Raw genomic sequence first — 23,533 nt, 5'->3', positions numbered from 1 at the left:
AAATATCAAATTGTATAGAAGTATAAAAAGGTAATAAAACATACTGTAATAAGTAAACCTGAAATCAGCAAAATAAGTTAATAATATCCAAAAATCAAAGACAATAATTTACCCAAATATAATTCAAAAGCATTTCCTAACCTAGACAATCTGGTCCAATCTATTTGCTGTTTACACTTTCACTCTAGATACCATATTAAAGTCAACCCCCGTCACCTTCTTCTCTCTATTCTACTCTAACCAGTTTCTTTGTCTTGGCTCGAGGACTACTTTTGCGTCTTCCTTGGCCTTCCTTATGCCCCACACCTCAACTCACCAGAATAACTCACCAAAACGCTTGTAGCAATTACATAGCCTAGAGTTTCCCTCAAGTGTTGTTGATGGACTGCCTCCATCTGAAGAGCATAGAGCTGCTTACTCTTCGTCCACCTATTAAGGCCTGGTAAAGACAAGGATCTCAGTAAATGCACCTAGACTACCTGGTATGTTTATTAGCTTATGTTCACAATTGTGAAAGGGACGTCTGTCACAGGAAATATCTTCCATTCTGGTATTTTGGATGGTCAGTATAGTGCAGCCCGAAGAGCTATTCTTGCTGTCAAAAATATTAGAACTCCAACAGGACCCATTCATGTCAGTGAGGTCCCTCTGTGATCCAATGGATCCATCACATGGCATTGCTTCAGTCTTACAAATATTTTAGATTGCGAGGTGAAGGCAGAGTTCACAGCTGATACCCTATCTACCCAACCATTTGATTAGACTTAGTGTCTTCTCCATTCATACTGTGATGCTGAGGCTTCCAAGATGCCACACAACTACTTGGGGGTCATTGCCTCTAGGGATAGACATCCAGGAATATTCATCATTTTATATTTTCATTGACTTTTATTACAATACATAAGATCAGAAATATATAATGCCAAAAATATTGAAGAATAATTATTTTAATTTACTTTTTACACCCTTGAATATTTTCCTACTTTAAAAAAAACAACAACAGTGTCAACTTTTTGTCGAACATGTGCTCTATCCATGTATAAATGGATAATCTGAGTTCAAGGCAATCACTGAAGTGAACAGATTAGGGGTTGTGTATTGATTGACATTGGCAGTACCAACTGCGCCCAACTATAATCTAAACTTACTTATCCGGGCCTTTTGATTTTGCCGTTATTGTTTACCACTGGGCTAAAAATGAGAAAACCAGGCCCCTGCAATTACTGTCTGCTCTCCTCCCCCGCTAATGCTATGTGTATCTGAAAAGGGGCGTTAAATCACATAAAAATGGGGCTCATCCCAAGTAAGCGCAGCGCACCTGCTCTCACGCCCCCTATTACATTCTGCCCCATTTATTTTCGGCAGGACCCATTAGGCGGCTTGGGAGGAAGCTTCCTGTCCCGCAATGCATCTATTCACAGTTTTTAAAGGGTGGTTAATATCATGCCTCATGCCATACATTGGCGTGCAGTCTTGGCACAGATTAACAACTGGCATAGTGTTGTGGCCCATAGGCTTTGCACTGCGTTGCAGTGGAAGCAGATGTTCATTAGTCAATCATAGATTATTCGTTTTTTTAGTTATAGGGATATATTTGACCACCGAAGAACACAGAATCTTTCCTAATGCAGACATGTTGTGAAGAAGACCTAGTCCATTTCAAATGGCATCTGTTTTTGAAGAAACTAAAGGGAATAAAGAAAGGGGAACATGAGAAAAACGGATGGAGGCCGTCTCAGAAGTCATGCACACGTCAATGTGAAGCCCGAAGACCCAAAAACAAGAGAAGATGTCTAGGAGGAACACCATACTTATGGTCACCAGACATTCAACATGGCATATCATTGTGATTGCGCCATATTTTATTCTGTACCTGCGCCATATTTTACTGTGAAGTAATCAGAAGTGCCATCAGGCAACAGAGTGCAAATTAGGTCAAGGCAATACAAAAATCCCAAATGGGAAAATAAACTATAAATGGGGAAGAGGCCAGTAGAATAGTCCTTTACTTTTGTTCATCTGGATGCCACACAACCACCATGCATTTGCCGTCCAGGATCTTTACCTGCCCCGCCATATTGAGCCTTGGTCATGAAGAGAACGGGTCACGTGAGCTGGGCAGTTAGATTACAAGTGCAATCCAAAGGGTGATAGCTATAGGTGGGATCAGACTTTAGCAGTTCCACCAGAAACCTAAAGGTACTTCTGTCTCTTAAGAAGATTCCAGTATTATAATTTATACATGGTAGAGTAAGCGGGGCAACGTGACTAGATTTGCATTGGGATGCAGGACCTTCGAGTTACACCTCTGACATATTTTTCTCCACTTTCTTCTCCATTACTCTAGTACTGGAGTACGTGAAACAATACGTTTGGGCTTCAACTGCCTATGGAAGGAGGCAGCTTGAGGCAGAAGAAACCATCCACCACTACTTTGTCTATAACAGTGACTACACCAACTAGAAACAAGATGGAGGAACCAGAAAGGGATGAAGTCAGAAGTGGATATACCATATGTGCAACCTGTGCAGCCGCACATGGGCCCAGTAGGTAAGGAGGTCCACTGCCACCCCAAAAATAGCTTCCTGTTGTCTTTTAGATTTTTATAAAGTGACTTAGTTAATGAATTTCATACCTTATAATTCCTGGTGGAGACCAGTAGGTGCTTAATGCTATTGGAGAGCATGCAGTCCATATATTCTTCTCATACAGGGATCCTCTGCATGGACTACACAAAAGCGTGTTTTTTGGGATTTTATACACAGGGCCTCTTAGTAAGCACACCGACTTGTAAAGTCTGCTTTTATCCAGAAAAGTAGAACATACAGAACAGAAGAGAATAATGCTGAGTCCCGGCACTCGACTGAAAGCAAACTGACAACTCTTCCGATAAGGAAATCAAGTCCTCCTGCTGCACAATTAAACTGTCTTCATAAGAGTCACTGCTATGTCTTCATTAGAGGGGAAAAAATGTATAATACATAAGAGGAGCGTCTGTTATGGGGGGAATGAATGTTACTACAAGCTGCTAAAGTATAGTGTTGCAAACAGAACTCACATAACGTGATGGCGAATCCGAAAAGGTAACATTGAGGGGAGTAACGTGATATGCAACCAAGCTTATAATTAAAGATGTCACATTTGCTTCACTGCTTTAGGTACGAGCAAAATACACAGACAGCACTTTTTCACCTTGCAACAGCTAATTAGGATTTCTCAAATTATTGCCTCTCTACAGATCCTAAAACAGCCGTCTGTGTGAACTGTGGCTTTGGGCAAAAGACTATTGCATAGCATGTAGTGAGAGTCTCAGGAGAAGCTTCCAGACAACGGCTGGAAATCATTGGCTTCACCGATGTTCCTCATTGTGTCGAGTAGAAGGACAAACCAAGATCCAATGTAATAAAAAGCTAGGCAATTATACAGGTGAAACAAAAAAAATTATTGAATATCGTGCAAAAGTTCATTTATTTCAGTAATGCAATTTAAAGGAGTTGCATTAATGCAATTAAATTGAAATTTTGTGAAAAGGTTCAATATTCTAGGCTCAAAGTGTCACACTCTAGTCAGCTAATTAGTCCATACCCCCTGAGCAAGGGGTACCTGAGATTGTGACTTTGGGGTTTTCATAAGCTGTAAGCCATAATCATCCAAATTATAACAAATAAAGGCTTAATATATCTCGCTTTGCATGTAATAAGTCTATCCCATATATTAGTTTCACCTTTTAAGGTGCATTACTGAAATAAATGAACTTTGCACAATATTCTAATTTTTTGAGTTTCACCTCTAAGCAAGATTATAGATAAAGTGTAATGTTGTGATCTAACCTATCACATATCCAAAAACCCAGACCTTTATTTTAGGATAATGATGGAAACCATGGGTTGATGGTTAAAGAAGACAGGAGGACACATTGGCAAGATCTAAAAAGGCCCCCGATTATATATCCTGGTTATACCACCCCATAAGGACTTGTTTGCTTCTTCCTCAACACCCTTACCATAACACTTGGTCCAATTCTCTATTCTGTCCTTCACTAACAGTGTGGTTGCTCTGGAGAGGGCAGTCCTGCATACTATAGAATCTGGCCACCCATTAGAAAATTAGATAAACCAACCAGGCTGGACACCAGCCTGTATTGGACCCATATCAGGTGCATGATCTGCCTCTACGATATGTATGCCCCTTGGTAAAGGATTAGAGACTACCATCTCAGGATGATTAGAGTGAGTAAAACTTACACCATCTGATTCTAGATAAAAAGTTCAAATTAGTGGCCAATGCAGAGTACACTTACCTGGTGCCCTCCATTTTCACCTACTGAGCCATAGATCTGCTGATTCTGAGCACCTCTTCTGCCACCTAACTTGGTCACACCAATTCTCATGACACTCCCTACTGCTCCCAAATTGGCCAATCCAACAGCAGTGCTGGACAAGCAGGAACTTTCTCCAATTACGGATGAACGCACAGTGTGCATTAGGTAGTTTAAGAAGTGCTACGGGCATCATAGGAGGCAGAAGAAAGGCCTGTAAATCGGTGAATCCATGGCTAAGTACTAGTAGATACAACATAATATCTGAGACAAGAAGCCAATTAAAAGTTTTTTAAAATATGTAGAATTTTTTTTATGATCAGTGGGTTGTCATCAAAAACTTCTAATTAGTAACCTCATAGTTGACCTGACTAAGTCAATGCCAAAACAGGGTATAAACCTTGAATCAAAGGGGTTCTCTAGGCTACAGATATTGTTGACCTTTCTTCAGGATAGATCATCAATATCAGATTGGTGGGGGTCCAACACCCAGTAACCCACATCGTTGGAAGCTGAGGCTATACAGTGTATGGAGCTGATAGCATAGAGTTTCGTACACTGTAGTAACCCTGCTGGGGTAATGGGAGCTGAGCTTCAGTGAGCCAGCACTAGGAAACTACACAGTTTACAAAGCTTTCTGCTTCCGCTCTATACACTGTATGGTTTTTGGCATTTGGTCTGCCTGAAACAGCTGATTGGTGGAGGTGCTGCGTGTCTGACTGCCTACCAATCTGATATTGATGAGCTATCCTGAAGAAAGGTCATCAGTATTACCATAGTTTTACCATAATAACGTCTGATTTTTTTGTAAAATTGTTGCATAAATGATTGTTCTCATGGGTCACCACCTAAAAAATATCTAGAGGCAACTGGACTGGCTCGGTTGGATCTCCTGCCCAATCTTCAGAGACTAGCATATCTTTTTGGAATACCCAACAAACCATTTATGAAAGATAGAAATTAACTTTACTTGCAAGGTAGACAGCACACAAAAAATGTTTGGGCAGTAGCCTCTCGACAGTCGGCTCCTCCAAAACCGGTGGAAAACTATCATTTTCATGTGGAGATTGAGCCGTGTCAGGACTTCTGCTGGGAAATTATGGCCCCCAGTCTAATGTGCTAGAGAAAGGTTTTTTGACTTGGTTGCCTTCTGGGATGGGACATTGGTAGAGACATTGGGGGAGATTTATCAAATTTATGAATTTATGACTGTATAGCAATGACGCAAATTGATAAATTTGGTGCTGCTTGACAAACATGATAGAAGATTTGTCAATACCTTTGCCGGCTGCCCACTGCGGCCAACCATCATTTAAAGAATTACCACAAACGATCCTTCGTGGTGGCTGATGGCAAACTTCTGTCTGCGAAACTTTATGTGCCAGGTTGGAAAATTTGGGCCGAAACTACATATGTACAGTATGTCATGACCGTCCAGATTTGTCCAATCATTGGCCACTTTTCTCATGAATCAACTAATCAGTGTTGTTCACTGCTGACTTCTTGGGTGGCCAGTTTAGCCTTGCGTGTTGCTGGTAGGATCATTCTTGATCCCACGGACAACTGATAGGCCACAGTACAACTGATACTAGTCTTAGGTATGGAGGCCTTCACCGCTTCATGGTTCGAACAGGTGCACACCAATATTTCAATTTGTGCAAAAAGGTTTGATGCATTTTATAACTTCATAGCTCCACCTACCCAGCAAGTAAGTAAAATTAAAATAATTTGTACTTTTTGGGTGCAATAAGTGACAAAAGTCTAGGACATTTTGCTTAGTAAATCTCTCTATTGTCCTGTTGGCCATGTGTTTCTTTAATAATGTGATATCGCAGAGCCGAGTACGTTCTGCATCTTTTTCCAGTGATGAATATAATTTTTCTGAGCACGAGTTCCCCAGAGAGGACATTTTCTAAATTCTAACATTACAATCCCATGACTTCATCCTGAGACCCTAAAGGCCGGAGGAATGCATTCATCTGTTCTTTCTTTCCACATCCTTTAAGCTAGAGGACAACAAAACCTGCAGTAAGTCTGAAAATAAAGCTATCACTGAAGATGATATTTCGGTGAAATTCAAATTGTAATTGAAATTGTTATTAATGTAAATTTTTGTTATAATGAATGAGGAGTAGTATTAGGCGGGCAGAGCACTCAGTCCCTAGTGCATTATATGACATGTGATAGCCATGTGTTGGCCATGGGGGGGGGTTACTGTTACAGATTTGGGGCCAGTAGCTTTAAGTTACCATCTAGAATGCAGTTCATGGAATATCGAATCCTGGTTGGATAACTGTGTCATCAATATCAGATCAATGGGCATCTGACTCCTGCCCCCCACCCCCCCAGATCATCTGAAGAGGTCACTGCGCTCCAATGAGTGCCGCATGCCAGTGATGTCACGTTCTTCACTCTTTCATGGTTTAGATGCAACTCAGTCCCATTCAAGGGAGTGGGCCGGAGCGGCAATGCCGAGCAAAGCCACTGTACAGTGTACAGCGCTGTACTTGGTATGTTGTGAGGAGGCTGCAGTGCTCACTGCCCCCTCAAATAGCTGATCGTAGGGGTATCGAGAGTCAGACCCCCACCAATCAGATACTGCTGACCCGTCCTGAGGATAGGCCATCAATATCAAAGTTTCAGAAAACCCCTTTAATTTTGGAATTTACTCACTATTTATATTGTCCTGATCAAAGCTATTTGATATAGCTCTCATTGTCATGCATTTTCCCCTCTCGCTGCTTGCATTCATTCTATAAATGTTCAGAATCCTTCTCAGGCACAAAAGAAATCCGTCTAGTGTAAACCGTGAAGAGTAGACAGGAAAGAGAGGGAAGAGGGGGATGTGGCTGCAGTTTATCACCCAGGAAGAGAAACTAGAAGAGGGTGTGAAAAAGAATTCTTCCTTACATCCAATGAAGAATAGCAGGAACTGACCAACCTGTTCTATCTCATATCGATCTATCTAGCTATCCTCTATATCTATATCTTGACAAAGGCCTCATTGAGTAGGCCGAAATGTTGCCTGGGAAATAAATTTGGGTCATCACTTTTTCACTTGAATTTGGAGTGCTGCCTTGTTTTTGGACTTTTTATATAGTGGAGGAGACGCCTGCCTTCCTTGGGGATTTGCACCCTTTTCACATCATCTTATGGTGCTGCGCTATTTGTATTGTGGTATCTATCTATCTAATCTATCTTCTATATCTATCTATCCATCTATCTAATCTATCTTCTCTATCTATCTAATCTATCTTCTATATCTATCTATCTATCTAATCTATCTATCTATCTATCTATCTATCTATCTATCTACTATATCTATCTATCTATCAATCTATCCATCTATCTATCTAATCTATCTTCTATATCTATCTATCTATCTATCTCCTATCTATCTATCTTCTCTATCTTCTCTATCTATCTATCTATCTTCTCTATCTATCTATCTATCTCATATCTATCTATCTATCTATCTATCTATCTATCTATATATCTATCTCATATCTATCTGATCTATCTTCGATATCTATCTATCTTTTCTATCTATAAATCTATCTTAGGCTACTTTCACACCTGGGTTCAGTGCGGATCCGTCTTGTATCTGCACAGACGGATCCACACCGATAATGCAAACGCTTGTATCCGTTCAGAACCGTTTGCATTATTCATTTAAAAAAAAGTCTAAGTCAAAATGGATCCGTCTTGACTTACATTGAAAGTCAATGGGGGGCGGATCTGTTTTCAATTGCACCATATTGTGTCAGTGAAAACGGTTCCGTCCCCATTGACTTACATTGTAAGTCAGGACGGATCCATTTGGCTCTGCATCGTCAGGCGGACAGCAAAACTCTGCGTTTTAGTGTCCGCCTCAAAAGCGGAACGGAGACCAAACGCAGCCAAATTGATGCATTCTGAACGGATCCTTATCAATTCAGAAAGCATTGGGGCTGAACTGATCCGTTTTGGGCCGCTTGTGAGAGCCTTAAAAACTGATCTCACAAGCGGACCCAGAAACGCCAGTGTGAAAGTAGCCTTATATATCTTCTCTATCTATCTATCTATCTATCTATCTATCTATCTATCTATCTATTATCTATCTATCTATCTATCTATCTATCTATCTATCTATCTATCTCATATCTATCTATCTATCTATCTAATCTATCTTCTATATCTATCTATCTATCTATCTATCACCTATCTATCTCATATCTATCTATGGTATCTATCTATCTATCTATCTATCTATCTATCTATCTATCTATCTATCTAATCTATCTTCTATATCTTCTATATCTATCTATCTATCTCATATCTATCTTATATCTATCTCATATCTATCTATCTATCTATCTATCTATCTATCTATCTATCTAAAATACAAAGGCCTTACTGTGTTGGGCTGAAACCTTGCTTTGAAAATAAGTGGGTCTTGACCCTTTCACCACAATTGGAGTGCTGCCTCACTTTTTGGTTTTTGGATCTATCAGTGGAAGTAATACCTATCTCCCCTGAGGATTTGCACCCATTTCCACATAGTCTAACTGTGCTGCTGTCTTCTCTGTAATTGTATCTATCTATCTATCTATCTATCTATCTATCTATCTATCCATCTCATATCTATCTATCTATCTATCTCATATCTATCTATCTATCTATCTATCTATCTATCTCATATCTATCTATCTCCTATCTATCTATCTGTCTATCTATCTATCTATCTATCTATCTGATATCCATTCAAGGACTGTAGGTAAAATGGGTCATAAAGAGATAGCAAAAAAAAGACTCAGTCACAAGCTAAAATAAATCAGTCCCATAAAATGTTAGTAGAATAATAAAAATAAATTAACTATACCCTCAAAATCCCACGGTGGTCACCTGTCCACTGTATGGACAAAGCGAGAATACACTGAAAGTAAGAATATATTTTCTTTTACTGTATTTTGAATCTTTCACTGAATCTCAGACACAATGCAAAAAAAACTAAACAAAAACAAAAAGCAATGCAACCTTAGCTCTGCTACATCGGTCTCCACAATTTTATTTTTCAAGGCTCCAAAAGTCGGACACAGCAGAACTGTAATGAAAATGTGCAATTGTAGAGGCTGTCAGCTTGGGGCAGGAATTGTTAATGTGCTCGCCGGAAAAAAATAAATAAATGAGTCCGGCGAACGGTGCAGGAGGGGAGAATTCATTGAGATACAGCTGTTTTATACAGGCTGACACCTGGTTTATCAAGCACGCAGCTACTGATGCACTCACATCTCCGCTGCTCGCTCAGATACCTCGCTGCAAAATAAAGATGTTCTTTCTGCAATCTATGTAAATTTCCGAATAAATCCGTTGCGCAAATCTCTTTGAACATGCAAATCCATAAATCATCATTATGCTGACAAAGAAGGGAAGGATCTCGTGAAATGAAGGCTCATTTTATCCCAAAGCCCCTGCTCAGGTATGGGGCTGTGAACTTCGGGCTCCGTTCCAAGTGCAATACAAGAATTTTTCCCTGCTTAAGATTAGCGGCGCCACCAATTCTAGTGTGTTTTGTAATTAATCAATTGGGTGTTTGGTCAATTGAAAAAAAAAATATAATATCTTTTTTTCTTTCTTTTTTTTTTTCTTTCTTTTTAAGGTGGCCTCTTGACTTTTCCACCTCCGGTGACAATTCAGTATGCTCTGTGAAGCCGCTAATGAGTGTTGTTTGCGGTGACCGGAGCAAAGTAAAGGGGATCAGGAGGGTAAGTGTAGCAAGTAGCAGAAAGGCCCCCCCCCCTTGTATTTACACGCTCCCACGGTGCTGTGCTCCTGGGATTCTCCGCCTGTAAGCGAATCTCTCGCCTGGCTTTGTTAGAGGGGATTTTAACGCCATCAGTTAGATTTTGTGGGATTAGATGCATGCAGAAAGGGTAAATATGGGGATTGGAGAACAATGGGTTTTGTCCTTATAGTCACAAAAGGCAATGTGTAATAACTGAAATAAGGTCTTAAAGGGGTTGTGCCACCATTACGGTAAATGTTATTTTAATATGGTTCTGCATGAAAAACTAGTTACTTTTGTAATTTACATTATGTTACAAACATTCTCCAGTTGTGAGATCACCTTTTAATTTATTTCTATAGCACCCGTGGCGTTTAACCTGCGTAGTAATGTGAACGTCCATCTACTGAGGTGGTCGCACATGCTCAGTTCCATCCTTCAACTGCCACCAGCTGTATCTAGTGTTAGCAGTTGTGGCAGTTATAGTGAGAGAGCTGCAGCAGAAAGCGCACATCCTTGAGAAAGGACACACCCCCTGAGTAATGATAGGGGGAGAGCTTCAGCAGAAAGGACACGCAATCGGTGGACTGTAATAGGGAGAGAGCTGCAGCAGAAAAGACATGTCCCCAAGCTCTGATAGAGAGAGAGCTACAGCAGAAAGGACACGCAACCAGTGGGCTGTAATAGGGAGAGAGCTGCAGCAGAAAGGACAGGTCCCCTGAGCTGCCAGCCTAAAGAGTATCTAAGGGTACTTTCACACTAGCATTATTCTTTTCCGGTATTGAAATCCGGTAAAGGGTCTCAATACCGGGAAAAAAAAACGCATCAGTTTTGTCCCGATGCATTCTGAATGGAAAGCAATCCGTTCAATATGCATCAAGATGTCTTCCGTTCCGTCCCTTGTACGGTATTTGACAAAATACAGGTATTTTTTCCGAACAAAATCCTGGAACAATACCGCATTAATATCCATAGAGATATATTAATGTTGGATCCGGTACCAAGTGTTCCGGAAATTGTCCCATCGCTGGATCCGGTTTTCCGGTATGCGCATGCTCCGGGATATAGGAGGAGCGGGTTTCTCTTTTGATCTTTACCGTAAATACCGAATCCTTTATTCCGGATGAGACGGATCTGGTATATTTCACCGGATCTGTCTAACGGATCCGGATAAAAATCCTTTCCGCTTGTATACGGATTGAAGGATCTGCCGTAACTGCCTGCCGGATTCTAACAACGCCAGTGTGAAAGTACCCTAACAGAGCAAATGGAGCAAAAAATGGGGAGATCTATTGATCTATGTCAAGTACAGGCCTGTTTCTAGCTTTGTTGGAGAGCAATTGTCATGCACCATATGATGTCTAATTTTCATATCTATGTTTTTTTTTTTTTTTACCCAATCATGGCCTAACCTCCAGAGGGGAGCGTAGCTTTAAAGGGTTCAATGATGGCAGTTTCACCCAGGACCTTATGACTGAAGTGGCCAGAAGACCTCTCTGCAGTGCAAGAAAACACCAATCATATAAATGGCCTCTGTTGCAGCTGGGACCCAGCTCTGGTCCTAGACGAGGTAAACACCATGCAGAAAAACATGCAACTCAAAGTTTTTGGACTATTTTAAAGAGCTGTCAGCACAGTCAACGGTATTAGACCAGACATGCTGCCTGGTAGTGTTGATCATGCTGATTAAAACGATACCTTTGTTATGTATGTCGGTAGAAACATTGCTGACATATCTGCTTTTTTAGTAATGTGCCGATCAGCTGCTTCGAGCACCAGGGGGCCAGCCAGAGCCCTTGGAGCACTGCTTTTTTTTACATCCTTCTGCTCTAACTCCTCCTCCTCCCTTTCCGTGATTGTCTAATAATTCCCTATTACTCTGCTGTAAAATTCCAGGGCTGTTTAGGTCAGAATCACATGTGCAGTTGTTGACATAATTGTGCCAAAGTTCTTAGTCCTTCCTTTCTACTTCCCCTTCCTCCTGGATCCTCTTCTGAATTTAGCTCCAAACATTGCGCCAAAACTGCATGTGTGATTCCAGCCGTAGGCAAAATGCAGGCCTAGAGAACAGTAGCTTGCATTCTGCTGATAGATTTTCAGTAGTAATATTATACTAAATGGGTTTTCTGGGTTTTCCACAGAACTTTTATAAACATTTTAATAAACATATTGTTGAAAGTCTTCTGCCCGCCGCCACTGGATGCATGAGCCCCTTTGTCTGACTATAGTATCCCACAGCAGCAATCGGACATAACATCACTGAAGTCAGAGGTCTGATTGATGTCTTTTAGGGCTCAATTAGACGGCCATATGTTTTTTTCCTGTCCACAAAAATGCGTATCTGTTTTTTTTTTTTTCCTTATGGTTTATGATTTGATGGGGAGGGGAGGCTGTAGGCGGCTCTTCTGAGATTGCGTAAAGGGAGTCTGTAAGCAGTTTTGACAGCACTAGGCAGACGCTGGGGAAAGCAGTACAAACATACCTTATGTGGAGTTTTTTTTTAATCAAGAGTAGTGTGAATATGAAGTTTTATTCTGCCAGATTGTGCTCCTGCAAGTGTCCAGGAGGAATCACTATGAAGTACTTTCTGCATTGAGCTTCTCTACTGCTCCATTCCTCTGCTCTAAGTGACAGCTTTAATGGTCTCCTGGTTGGAAGCTACAGCTGTCAATCAGAGCGGGGGGACCATGTGGCAGATCAGTGCAGAGAGCACTTCACAGTAAAGCTCCTCCTCCATTGCACTTGCAGGAGCAGATCTGGCAGAATAAAACCACTACTTCTGCTGATAAAAGCACTGCAAAAGCAATGTCTGCTTTCCCCACCCCCTATATCAGGGGTGGGCAACCTTAGGCACTCCAGCTGTTGTGAAACTACAACTCCCAGAGTGCATACTTTCTCTGCTCTTCTCAGAACTCTCAGATAAATAAATGGAGCATGCTTGGAACTGTAGTTTCACAACAGCTGTAGTGACGCAGGTTGCCCAGCTCTGCTCTATCTGAAAGACTCCCTATGTACACCTTTGGGGGCATTTTTTTAATTATTGCATTATTTTGAGCTAAAAATATATTTTTTAATTGGTCTTTATTACAAATATGGCATCCTTTTTCTGTACAGAGATGACATGCTCTAGTAGCACCCTTTGGATTTTCGGTCTTTTCTGTCAGACCAGGAGCTGACGGACTCCTTATCTCTGCTCTCTGACATTATAAACACTCATTATACCTCAATTCTTGTCTTACTGATATAAATGTGGCTTAAATAGGTGTGTATGACCTCTTAGTAGTTTAGAGATAAGCTTTATTAGATGACCACAAAGTGAAAGTACCAGTCACACAGCTAGAAACATTTGTGACAGAACAGCTCAATATTTTTTAATAATGGTCAATTGAAAATATGATTTTTAGCCAAAAATGGGTAAAATGTAATCATACAAAAAAATTGCCTCAGAAGGGGCTCATAGCCTAGTCCAGAAAACCCCTGCCCCTATGAGCACTACTTTACAGCATGTCATGTATCTTCAGTTCTGAGAAATGACATAAACCCATACATTACATATATTGGTGTAAATGATATTGAGCAGATATGTACATTAAAGACGACCAGTCCCCTCTCCTGACATGTCTGTTGTAGTAACATCCCCCTTGTAATAACAATTCTAGAGCGTCTATTCTTATGATTCTATGACGTGCCATTCCTTTATTATTCCTACTAGAGGGTTAGGAATGAATTTCTAGCAGTTTGCAATGAAGGTCGAAATGGGATTTACTTTAAAATAAAAATTTGTAAGAAAATAGAAAATGTTTTTTATCAGTCCAAGAATATTATCAAGTCCTCGAGCTACACAAAATACCAATATATCTTATACAGCAAATATAACTGAGAAGTGACTGCATCGTATTTACAATGTTATTTTCGTATATATCAGGAAGCTCAATCCAAAAATGGAATCATGTCCTAACAAGTTCCTAAGTGTGAAAGAACTTGGTAAGTACTTTATATTACATCCTGTATTATACTCCAGAGCTGCACTCACTATTCTGCTGGTGCAGTCACTGTGTACATACATTACGTTACTTATTCTGTACTGATACTGAGTTACATCCTGTACTCCAGAGCTGCACTCACTATTCTGCTGGTGCAGTTACTGTGTACATACATTACTTATCCTATACTGATCCTGGGTTACATCCCGTATTATACTCCAGAGCTGCACTCACTATTCTGCTGGTGCAGTCACTGTGTACATACATTACATTACTTATCCTGTACTGATCCTGAGTGACATCCTGCATTATACTCCAGAGCTGCACTCACTATTCTGCTGGTGCAGTCACTGTGTACATACATTACTTATCCTGTACTGATCCTGAGTTACATCCTGTATTATACTCCAGAGCTGCACTCACTATTCTGCTGGTGCAGTCACTGTGTACATACATTACTTATCCTGTACTGATCCTGAGTTACATCCTGTATTATACTCCAGAGCTGCACTCACTATTCTGCTGGTGCAGTTACTGTGTACATACATTACTTATCCTGTACTGATCCTGAGTTACATCCTGTATTATACTCCAGAGCTGCACTCACTATTCTGCTGGTGGACTCACTGTGTACATACATTACATTACTTATCCTGTACTGATCCTGAGTTACATCCTGTATTATACTCCAGAGCTGCACTCACTATTCTGCTGGTGCAGTCACTGTGTACATACATTACTTATCCTGTACTGATCCTGAGTTACATCCTGTATTATACTCCAGAGCTGCACTCACTATTCTGCTGGTGCAGTCACTGTGTACATACATTACTTATCCTGTATTGATCCTGAGTTACATCCTGTATTATACTCCAGAGCTGCACTCACTATTCTGCTGGAGGAGTCACTGTGTACATACATTACATTACTTATCCTGTACTGATCCTGAGTTACATCCTGTATTATACTCCAGAGCTGCACTCACTTTTCTGCTGGTGCAGTCACTGTGTACATACATTACTTATCCTGTACTGATCCTGAGTTACATCCTGTATTATACTCCAGAGCTGCACTCACTATTCTGCTGGTGCAGTCACTGTGTACATACATTACTTATCCTGTATTGATCCTGAGTTACATCCTGTATTATACTCCAGAGCTGTACTCATTATTCTGCTGGGGATGTCATTGTGCTCATACATTGCATATATTTGTAAATTGCACTCATGGTGAAACAATTCTTTAAGCTTTTAAGCTTTATTAACACAATTTCAGCCAACATTTTAAAATGTTATTTTGAAAAGTAAAAATGAAATAAATATCAAGCAAGGAAGAATGTGTCATTCATATGACTGGGAAAGCTGGTTGGCAACCTTCGCCACAGTTGTTGGTTGTCACCCAGCTTTCTTAAAAAGAGATACAACAAAACAACAGCTATAAACTTGACTCATAAAAACAACTTAACATGAATGTCAATGCTCAATGACAATTTAAAAAATATACTATAAAGTGGGCCAAAATTCGGTATGACTTTAAACACAGAGACAGAGTAGAATAATAAAAGTCTGTCTTCCTGCAGCCACCACTAGAGGGAGCTTATGGCGTTTATTTATACATTAATACTAACTCAGTGTATGAATGGGTGAAACGACAGCAAGGAAATTCAAATTAAGGACTTAGGGGGTCATTAATTAAGACTGGCTTTTTAGACGCCGGTCGTAATAAGGCCCTGAGCTGGCGGTGGATCCGTCGAAGTTATGTAGAGGCGCCGACCTCTGCATAACCTTGAAGGATCTTCCGCCGCATCTAAATCTACGCCAGCACCCTTGCTGGCATAGATTTAGACCATTTTCTGTGCCTAAAACAGGCGTAGAAAATGATGAATGAGACGGGCCGCCCGTCCCCTTTTCCTGCCCATGCCAAGCCCCCTTTTATAGATGTATTTGTGTTAGTAAATAACCCCCTTAGTTTTAATTTAAGGAAGTGCTCATAGAAAATGGATGGAGCAGCAGGGCACATGCTTGACCTGCCACTCCATCAGATCAGAGAACGAGACCCCCATTCTTGGGATCGGTGACAGTCTTAGCGGTCAGACTCCCAGCGATCAGTTAGTTATCCGCTATTCTGTGCAAACTTGGCACAACCCCCTTTAAAGTGAGTGTCTGGTGGAAGAGTGGTTACAAAAAGCATCTCTCGCTTTGGAGGATATCTATCCTGTGCTGCATTATTCAGACAACCTATTGTGACTGGACACGGTGTAATGCCTTATTTCCCCTGTGGTGGCGCTGCAAGGAAGCTGAACACTTACTGCCAGGTTCCCCCATTTGTGCAGCAAAATTTGCGACTTTTCCCTGCTCACAACACTTTTCCAAAGTGGTGAGAAAAGCGGGAGTAGTGTGCGGAAGCGGGCGGGCCGGCAGGTCCAGCACACTTATCATTTTAATTACACAATTGTTTTAGCTCATCGGATCCTCTAAAATGGAGCACAGTCTGCTCTCTACCACCAGAGCGTCTGACAAAGTCTACAGCATTCAATAACATATGACTGGCTCACATAAAATCATCACTTATCATTTTCCATGCCGGATATTGGCTTGGAAAATGGCTTAAATCTACTCCAGCCCTGTTTCTGTTAAGGCTGACGCCCGGCCTGCCGCGCAAAGCGCCGAACTTATGTAGAGGCCTGCTCCTCCACATAAGGGTCCATTCACACACCCGCACTTTGGGTCCAGATCCGTATCCACAATTATGCGGAGCGGGTGCGGACCCATTCATTTTCAATGGGGACGGAAAAGATGCAGAGGCAACACACAGTGTGCTGTCTGCATCCACATTTCCGGTCCGCGCCCCCTAACTTCCGGCAAAAAAATAGAACATGGCCTATTCTTGTCCGTAGCTGCGGACAAGAATAGGCATTTCTATTGGGGTGCCGGTCCTGTGTTTTGCGGATCGGCAATACACTGCGGACGTGTGAATGGACCCTAACTTTGGTGCTTTCTCCAGCAGCGCAGAGAGACTTGTGACTTGCGTGGAAAACAACGGTCTTAATAAGCGCCCCCCCCCCCCTTTGTGATCACTTTATTGGCAAGAGAGTAGGAATTGTCCAAAGCGGAGAAAAAAGATCAACCACAAATATCAATCGTACAGAACGCTGTCACTTTCATGACATCAGCGGTAAAAGGTAGGTTAAACAGTCAGTACTCACTGAGGAGGGTAAACCTGGGGGCACTTTTCTAACTTTCTTCGCTTGTACCTCTGTCAGAGAGAGAGAATTGATACAGATTTAATAGACACCCAGTGCATTCAGAAGGAGAAAATGACATTTTGAACAAATTATTGGGCCATAGTGACTAGTTTATGAAAGGGCTAAAATATAAATTAAATATGAATTTTATTTTAATAGCTAAAAAAATTATATTTAGCCCAATTCTCACAACTGTTTAATTAGATTGAAATTATTGATTTACAAAATAGACACACAACCTGGATGACTTTTCAATGTGTTATACAGAAAGCGGAAAAATTGGGATCCACCGCTATCTCTTTTTTATTCAAATGTTATTATTAAGGAATTAGTAGGATAACAGCTAATCACTAAACCAGGTTCACAATGTAACAAGTTGTACACTTCTTTTAACCCCTTTGCGGCCAAGCAGTGTACATGTACGGCGCTTGGCGCAGGGCTATAATCTGGTGTATGGCGCGGGATTAAAGGTCCTGCAGTTTAGTAGGAGCCGGTCAGGACAACCGGGGACCCCGAGGAAAAGACAGAAGTGGTTAATTACCATTTTTGTCTTCTCCCTTCTTTGGTGCATAGCGCTCAATGAGCGCTACATAGTGAATGGAGTAAGCCATATCACTTCCTCGATTGGATCTGGTGATCATATGATCGCTGGGTTTCTTGGACATAGCAGAGCTGCAGGGTCTTAGCTGACCCGGATCAGCGCTACCTGTGTACAATGCTCCCACAGGGGTCTGTTTCCCCTCCTTTGGATGCCCCAGTAACAGTGGAAAAGTGCAAAAAGCAAAAGAAAATGTCAGTGTCCCCCAGAGGTCTTTTAATGACCTCTTGAGGGACATAAGATGTGCCAAAAAAAATATAAAAAATATATAAGCAAAAAATATAAAATACTAATAAAAACAAAAACACAATCGTCGCCATTATCGCACCGCAAAACTATGCATATTTTATATCAAAATGAGTTTAATTTGGTATCAGTTTGCATATTTAAAGAATAAAGAGATATAGTTTGAAAAAGACTTTTTACATTTTTGCAGTTTTCCTCCAGCAAAACGAAAAAAAAAAAAAAAAATTACTAAAAACATATTAATAAAAAGACATCGTTGTCACGTAAAAAAAAATCGCAAAAGTTATTTTGGTAGTCCAGCAAGAAAAAATTGACAACCGTTAAACCACCATGTGCACTACATTGCAAAAAAAGTGTCGAGTTGTTAAGGCTTTTTTCAGGCCTGGTCATTAAAGAGTTAAAATACATAAACATAAGAAGATAGGCAGAGAATGCTGCTGTTGATTGCCTTTTCTGATCATTTTACACATTGTTAGGGCTCATCCACATGACTGTATGTATTTTGCGGTCCCTAATAGAACAGTCCTATACTTGTCCGTAATGCGGACAATAATAGGACATGTTCTATGCTTTTGCGGAACGGAAATGGAATGCACACGGGGTAACTTCAGTTTTTTTTTGCAGACCCATTGAAATGAATGGTTCCGCATACGGTCCGCAAAAAAAAAGGAACGCTCACGGAAAGAAAAAACAGTTTATGTGCATGAGCTCTAAGGCTACATGCACACGACCGTATGTATTCTGCGGTCCGGGAGACGTCCGTTTTGCATCAGTTTTTTTTGCTGATCCATTGTAACAATGCCTATCCTTGTCCTCAAAACGGACAAGAATAGGACATGCTCTATATTTTGTGCAGGGCTACGGAACAGGACATACGGATGCGGACGTTGAAATGAATGGATCCACATCCTATCCTCCCAAAAAAAAATGGAACAGACACGGAAACAAAATACGTTCGTGTTTGAGGCCTTAAACATTTTCCAACGTAAAATTTTTTTATTCAAAAAGATGAACACACCTGAGGTTTCTCTCTATTAACTCTTTTTAGATTTTTTTATTTTATTTTTTATACACCAGTAATATTGTGTTTTTGCTGTGATTTTCTGGAGGGTGATAGGTTCCTGAGCTTGAGACTATCACTCTATGTGACCTGGTCCTATCTACACTGCATGTACCGGTATATTCGGGCAATTATTATGTTTTTTTTATTATTTTATTATCCCTTTATTATTGCATTATGTATTTTTATGACGTAATACTTTACATTTTTATCTGTCGGTTTGCCACCGTCCTGCACGATGCAGTCCTAACGTCACAGCGTGACGCTCATCGTGCAAACGTTACGCAATAGTTGGTGCAGCGCAGGTGGAATAAGCGCTGAGTTGCACGAGCTGCAGCAAACACAAGCTGAGCCGGAGGGTAACTGAGAAATATCTGAAGGCTCTTGTTATCGTGCGTGTCTCTGTGGGGTACAAGGTTTATCGGAGAGTGTAACTGGATACTATTACTAGGCAGAAAATAAAGATAATACTCACCCATTGAGCTGCTGTGAAAAGGCCTCCTCCTGGAGTTATTGCTTGAATAATGATAGTACTGTGAGCCAGGCTTTGTGGGTGAGAGAGCTCCTGAATTCCCAATGTTCATGTCACCTCCGAGCAGGCTTTGCTAGAAACGACACATGAAAACAGAGGATTCATATTTATTCATAGGCCATCATGTCCTCTATTGTTTACACCGAAGCAAAAGCATAAAAAACATCATCAGTAAATAAGTAGATGATGAGGGAGCACCAGGCTACAGTATTGGCTGGACTATCAGTCTAAGGGCTGGGAGGGTATACAATCACCTTATTCATCAGCCCTTCTGTGGTTGCTTTAAAGGCACAGAAAACACAAAAAAGGCAACATGCCAAAAACATGTTAGTCCATGGCACAGCAGACATTGATGCATTTTTTTATTGTCCTTTTTATTTTTTTCTCATTTGGCATTTAAAAGGTTACGGTCATTGGTTTAATTTTACACTGGAAATGGCGGAATGATTAAAAAAAAAAAGAAATGCAAACAAAAAAAAGAGTGCATAGAATGAAACAAATATAAAATAAATAAATAAATAAAATAAAGTGCAATCATTAAAAGAATAATATAATAAAATCGAAAGTGAATTACAGCAAAAAGAATCTTAAAACACAATAAAATAATAAAATAAATGACAGAAAATGATATAAAATGCTAAAAGTAAATATAAAAAAAAAAATATATATATAAGAGGTTTTGTTTCTATTTTATAGATGAATATATAAAAAAAACAGCAGAAATAATGAGCCTTATTATTAGTTGGGGCCGGGTAGGAGGATGAGATTTTTTTTAAAATCATTTTTGTAAATATTTTTCCTTAAATGAAACGGTACGAGCTGAGGAATTCGATGTGAATTTTCTCAAGACAGTTTAGGACGTTTGTTAGCTTCCAAGAAGGAAGCGTCTCTAATGAAATTCCGAGCTCTTAGGAGTTTAAAAAAAAAAAAAAAAGTAAAAATTGCAAAGGGAATGAGCCGGCAATAAGGTTAATAAGATAAAGTTAATCAGGACGGTGCAATCTATTTACTATTTGCTATAAACTAGGTCGTAACTTACCCATAATACACAAGTCCCTTGATTACACCTAGCATTGAGTACATTGTACTTGGAATTGTTCTCCCACGCGGTAAACCAGGTGCACGTCCCGTCATTTATATTAAGAGCAAATTTATCGTTTAGAAAGGAAAATTTAAAATTAAGTACCAAAATGAAAAAAAAAATTCTAACTTTATCTTTACTTGTAATCAACTTTTGCCGACTGAACTAATTACTGTACTTGATAAAGTACAGAATGTGTTTTGCCTAATCTAAATTCTAATCACCGTGTCACTCACAACAGACTTAGTAATGCTTCACTAACGCACTATTCACATGCAAAATACTCTAAATGGCCCAATTATGACTGTGCTCCTGTACCGCGGTTAACCCACTGAGAACTGAAAAATTTCACAAGCCACTCAGCCACTACAACAAAGAGCCCTTGTTTTAAATTAAGTCAGGCTTTTTTTTTTTTGTTGTGATTCCTAAATAGCTCAACAAAGTGGCGAGTCTTCTGCCGGGAACAGTTGGTCAAATATGACCCGCGAGATGGAGAGAAGAATATTTCGACTCTGGCGAGGCCTCTGCCGCTTCACAAGCCGGCGATGCGACCGGGTGGTGGACCAAGTTCATTCGTAGACTAAAAGCAGGGGATGTGGCAGAGCCGAGTTTGTGAGGTGGCACAAGATCTGTGGGTAAATGTAATGTGGTGTCTGCACAGAGCCTGTATGGAGGTACACCAGCTATGGGAAGATCATAGTTGTGGTGCACTAGATTAGGGCGGTGTTCTTCTGTAGAGGCAAAACATGGCTGTGTGGTACAGCGTCTCATGAAAACACGCCGCCATTTTTCAAACTGCAGAAACACAGAGGTACAGGATGACCCCATGGACGTGTAATGGTGCCTTTACACGCTCTGACTGAACACGCAAGGAACCATTCGTTCCCGATAATTGCCTGCTCATCAGTGGAGGTGAGAGCTGCCTTTACACGAAGCAATCTCCTCCACCATATGGGATGAGCGATCACTACTGCGATCGCTCGTCCTCACACAGAATCATTGATTCCAGGCAGCAGATCGTCGTTACACAGCATGAGTTATGTGTCCGCATAAACATAGAATCCACCCAATGAACGTTCTTCGGGTGATCAGCTGCACCTACACAGGTAGGTTATCAGGAGCGAGCGTTCATATGAATGTTCAGCCCAGTAATAGTAAAAGGACTATAAAGGGGCTGCATTATCAATTCATACAAATAGGAGATGGGGTCGTAATTTTGACATCTATCTATTATCTATCTAATCAATCATTCTACTATATCTGTCTATCTATCATCTATATATCTCATATATATCCAATTAATCAGTCTGTCTGTCTAGTTGTCTATTTATCTATCTATCTCTAATCCATTATCTATTTCTCTGTCTATCTGTCTTTCTATCTATCTATTCTATCATCTGTCTAATCAATCATTCTATTATCTATCTAATCAGTCTGTCTATATAATCTATAAATCAATCTATCTCTAATCTATTATCTATCTATATATTTCTCTGTCTATCTATCATCTATATATCTCATATATATCTAATCAATCAGTGTGTCAGTCTGTCTAGTTGTCTATCTATCTATAAATCTGTCTATCTCTAATCCATTATCTATTTCTCTATCTATTTCTCTATCTATTATCTATCTAATCAATCATTCAACTATATCTGTCTATCTATCTATCAACTATATATATATATATATATATATATAATCAATCAGTCTGTCTAGTTGTCTATCTATCTCTAATCCATTATATTTTTTTTTGTCTATCTTTCTATCTATCTAACATGTGTCTAATAGTGATGAGCGAACTTCTGTTTTAAGTTCGGCGTCTAAAGTTCGGCTTCCGGTTAGCGGAGAATCCCGATATGGATTCCGAATTCCGTTGTGGTCCGTGGTAGCGGAATCAATAATCGGCTATTATTGATTCCGCTACCACGGACCACAACGGTATTCGGAATCCATATCGGGATTCTCCGCTAACCGGAAGCCGAACTTTAGACGCCGAACTTAAAACAGAAGTTCGCTCATCACTAGTGTCTAATCAATCATTCTATTATCTATCTAATCAGTCTGTCTATCAAGTTGTCTATCGAATCTATTTATAAATCTATCTCTAATCTATTATCTATCTATTTCTCTGTCTATCTATTATCTATCTAATCAATCATTCTGCTATCCATATCTATCCATCTATCTATCTATCCATTTATTCTCTTATTTATCCATTGATATAGCCTGTCTCATATCTATCTCTCTATTATGTATTTATTTTTCTATCTCACTCCTATCAATCAATCAATCAATCAATCTAATTGATCTATCTATCTATCTATCTTTCTATGTATGTATCTATCATACATTTCTATGTAGACTGTAAGCCCTCACGGGCAGGGCGCTCTCTCCTTCTGTGCCTGTCTGTAACTCGTATTGTTCACCCTTAGTGCAGTTGTCTGTATTATGTATGTGCACCGCTTATCATATGTACAGCGCTATGGAATGAATGGCGCTTTAACAATAAATAATAATAATAATTTCTAGAAGTTTGTTGAAGCTGAATAGACAGCGGTATGGCTTCAGTGCAGTATAGCTGTTTGATAGATACTGTAGGGTATGTGTATGAATACATATTCTTAATATTGCGCAGTTACTATGTAATCCTGTAATATGAATGCAGACAGTTTCTTACAATATATTTGCTAGAAATTAGAAAACC

General features: G+C 40.0%; 1 protein-coding gene across 10 annotated transcripts in view; it reads right to left on the bottom strand.

Moving 5' to 3' along the window:
• The window catches only part of TCF4 (transcription factor 4), a 374,657-nt gene that overhangs the window by 141,241 nt on the left and 209,883 nt on the right, over positions 1–23,533 (bottom strand). For all 10 annotated transcript variants that reach the window (XM_044276370.1, XM_044276361.1, XM_044276362.1 and 7 more), the window contains 2 exons: positions 19,689–19,818; positions 17,271–17,320 (listed from right to left, as the gene is read on the bottom strand). In XM_044276370.1, coding sequence (XP_044132305.1) covers positions 17,271–17,320; positions 19,689–19,818 — 180 coding nt within the window. The remainder of the gene's footprint in view (positions 1–17,270; positions 17,321–19,688; positions 19,819–23,533) is intronic.

Source organism: Bufo gargarizans, chromosome 1, assembly GCF_014858855.1.
Source record: "Bufo gargarizans isolate SCDJY-AF-19 chromosome 1, ASM1485885v1, whole genome shotgun sequence".
Taxonomy (NCBI): Eukaryota; Metazoa; Chordata; class Amphibia; order Anura; family Bufonidae; genus Bufo; species Bufo gargarizans.
This window is presented reverse-complemented; position numbering and strand designations above follow the sequence as displayed.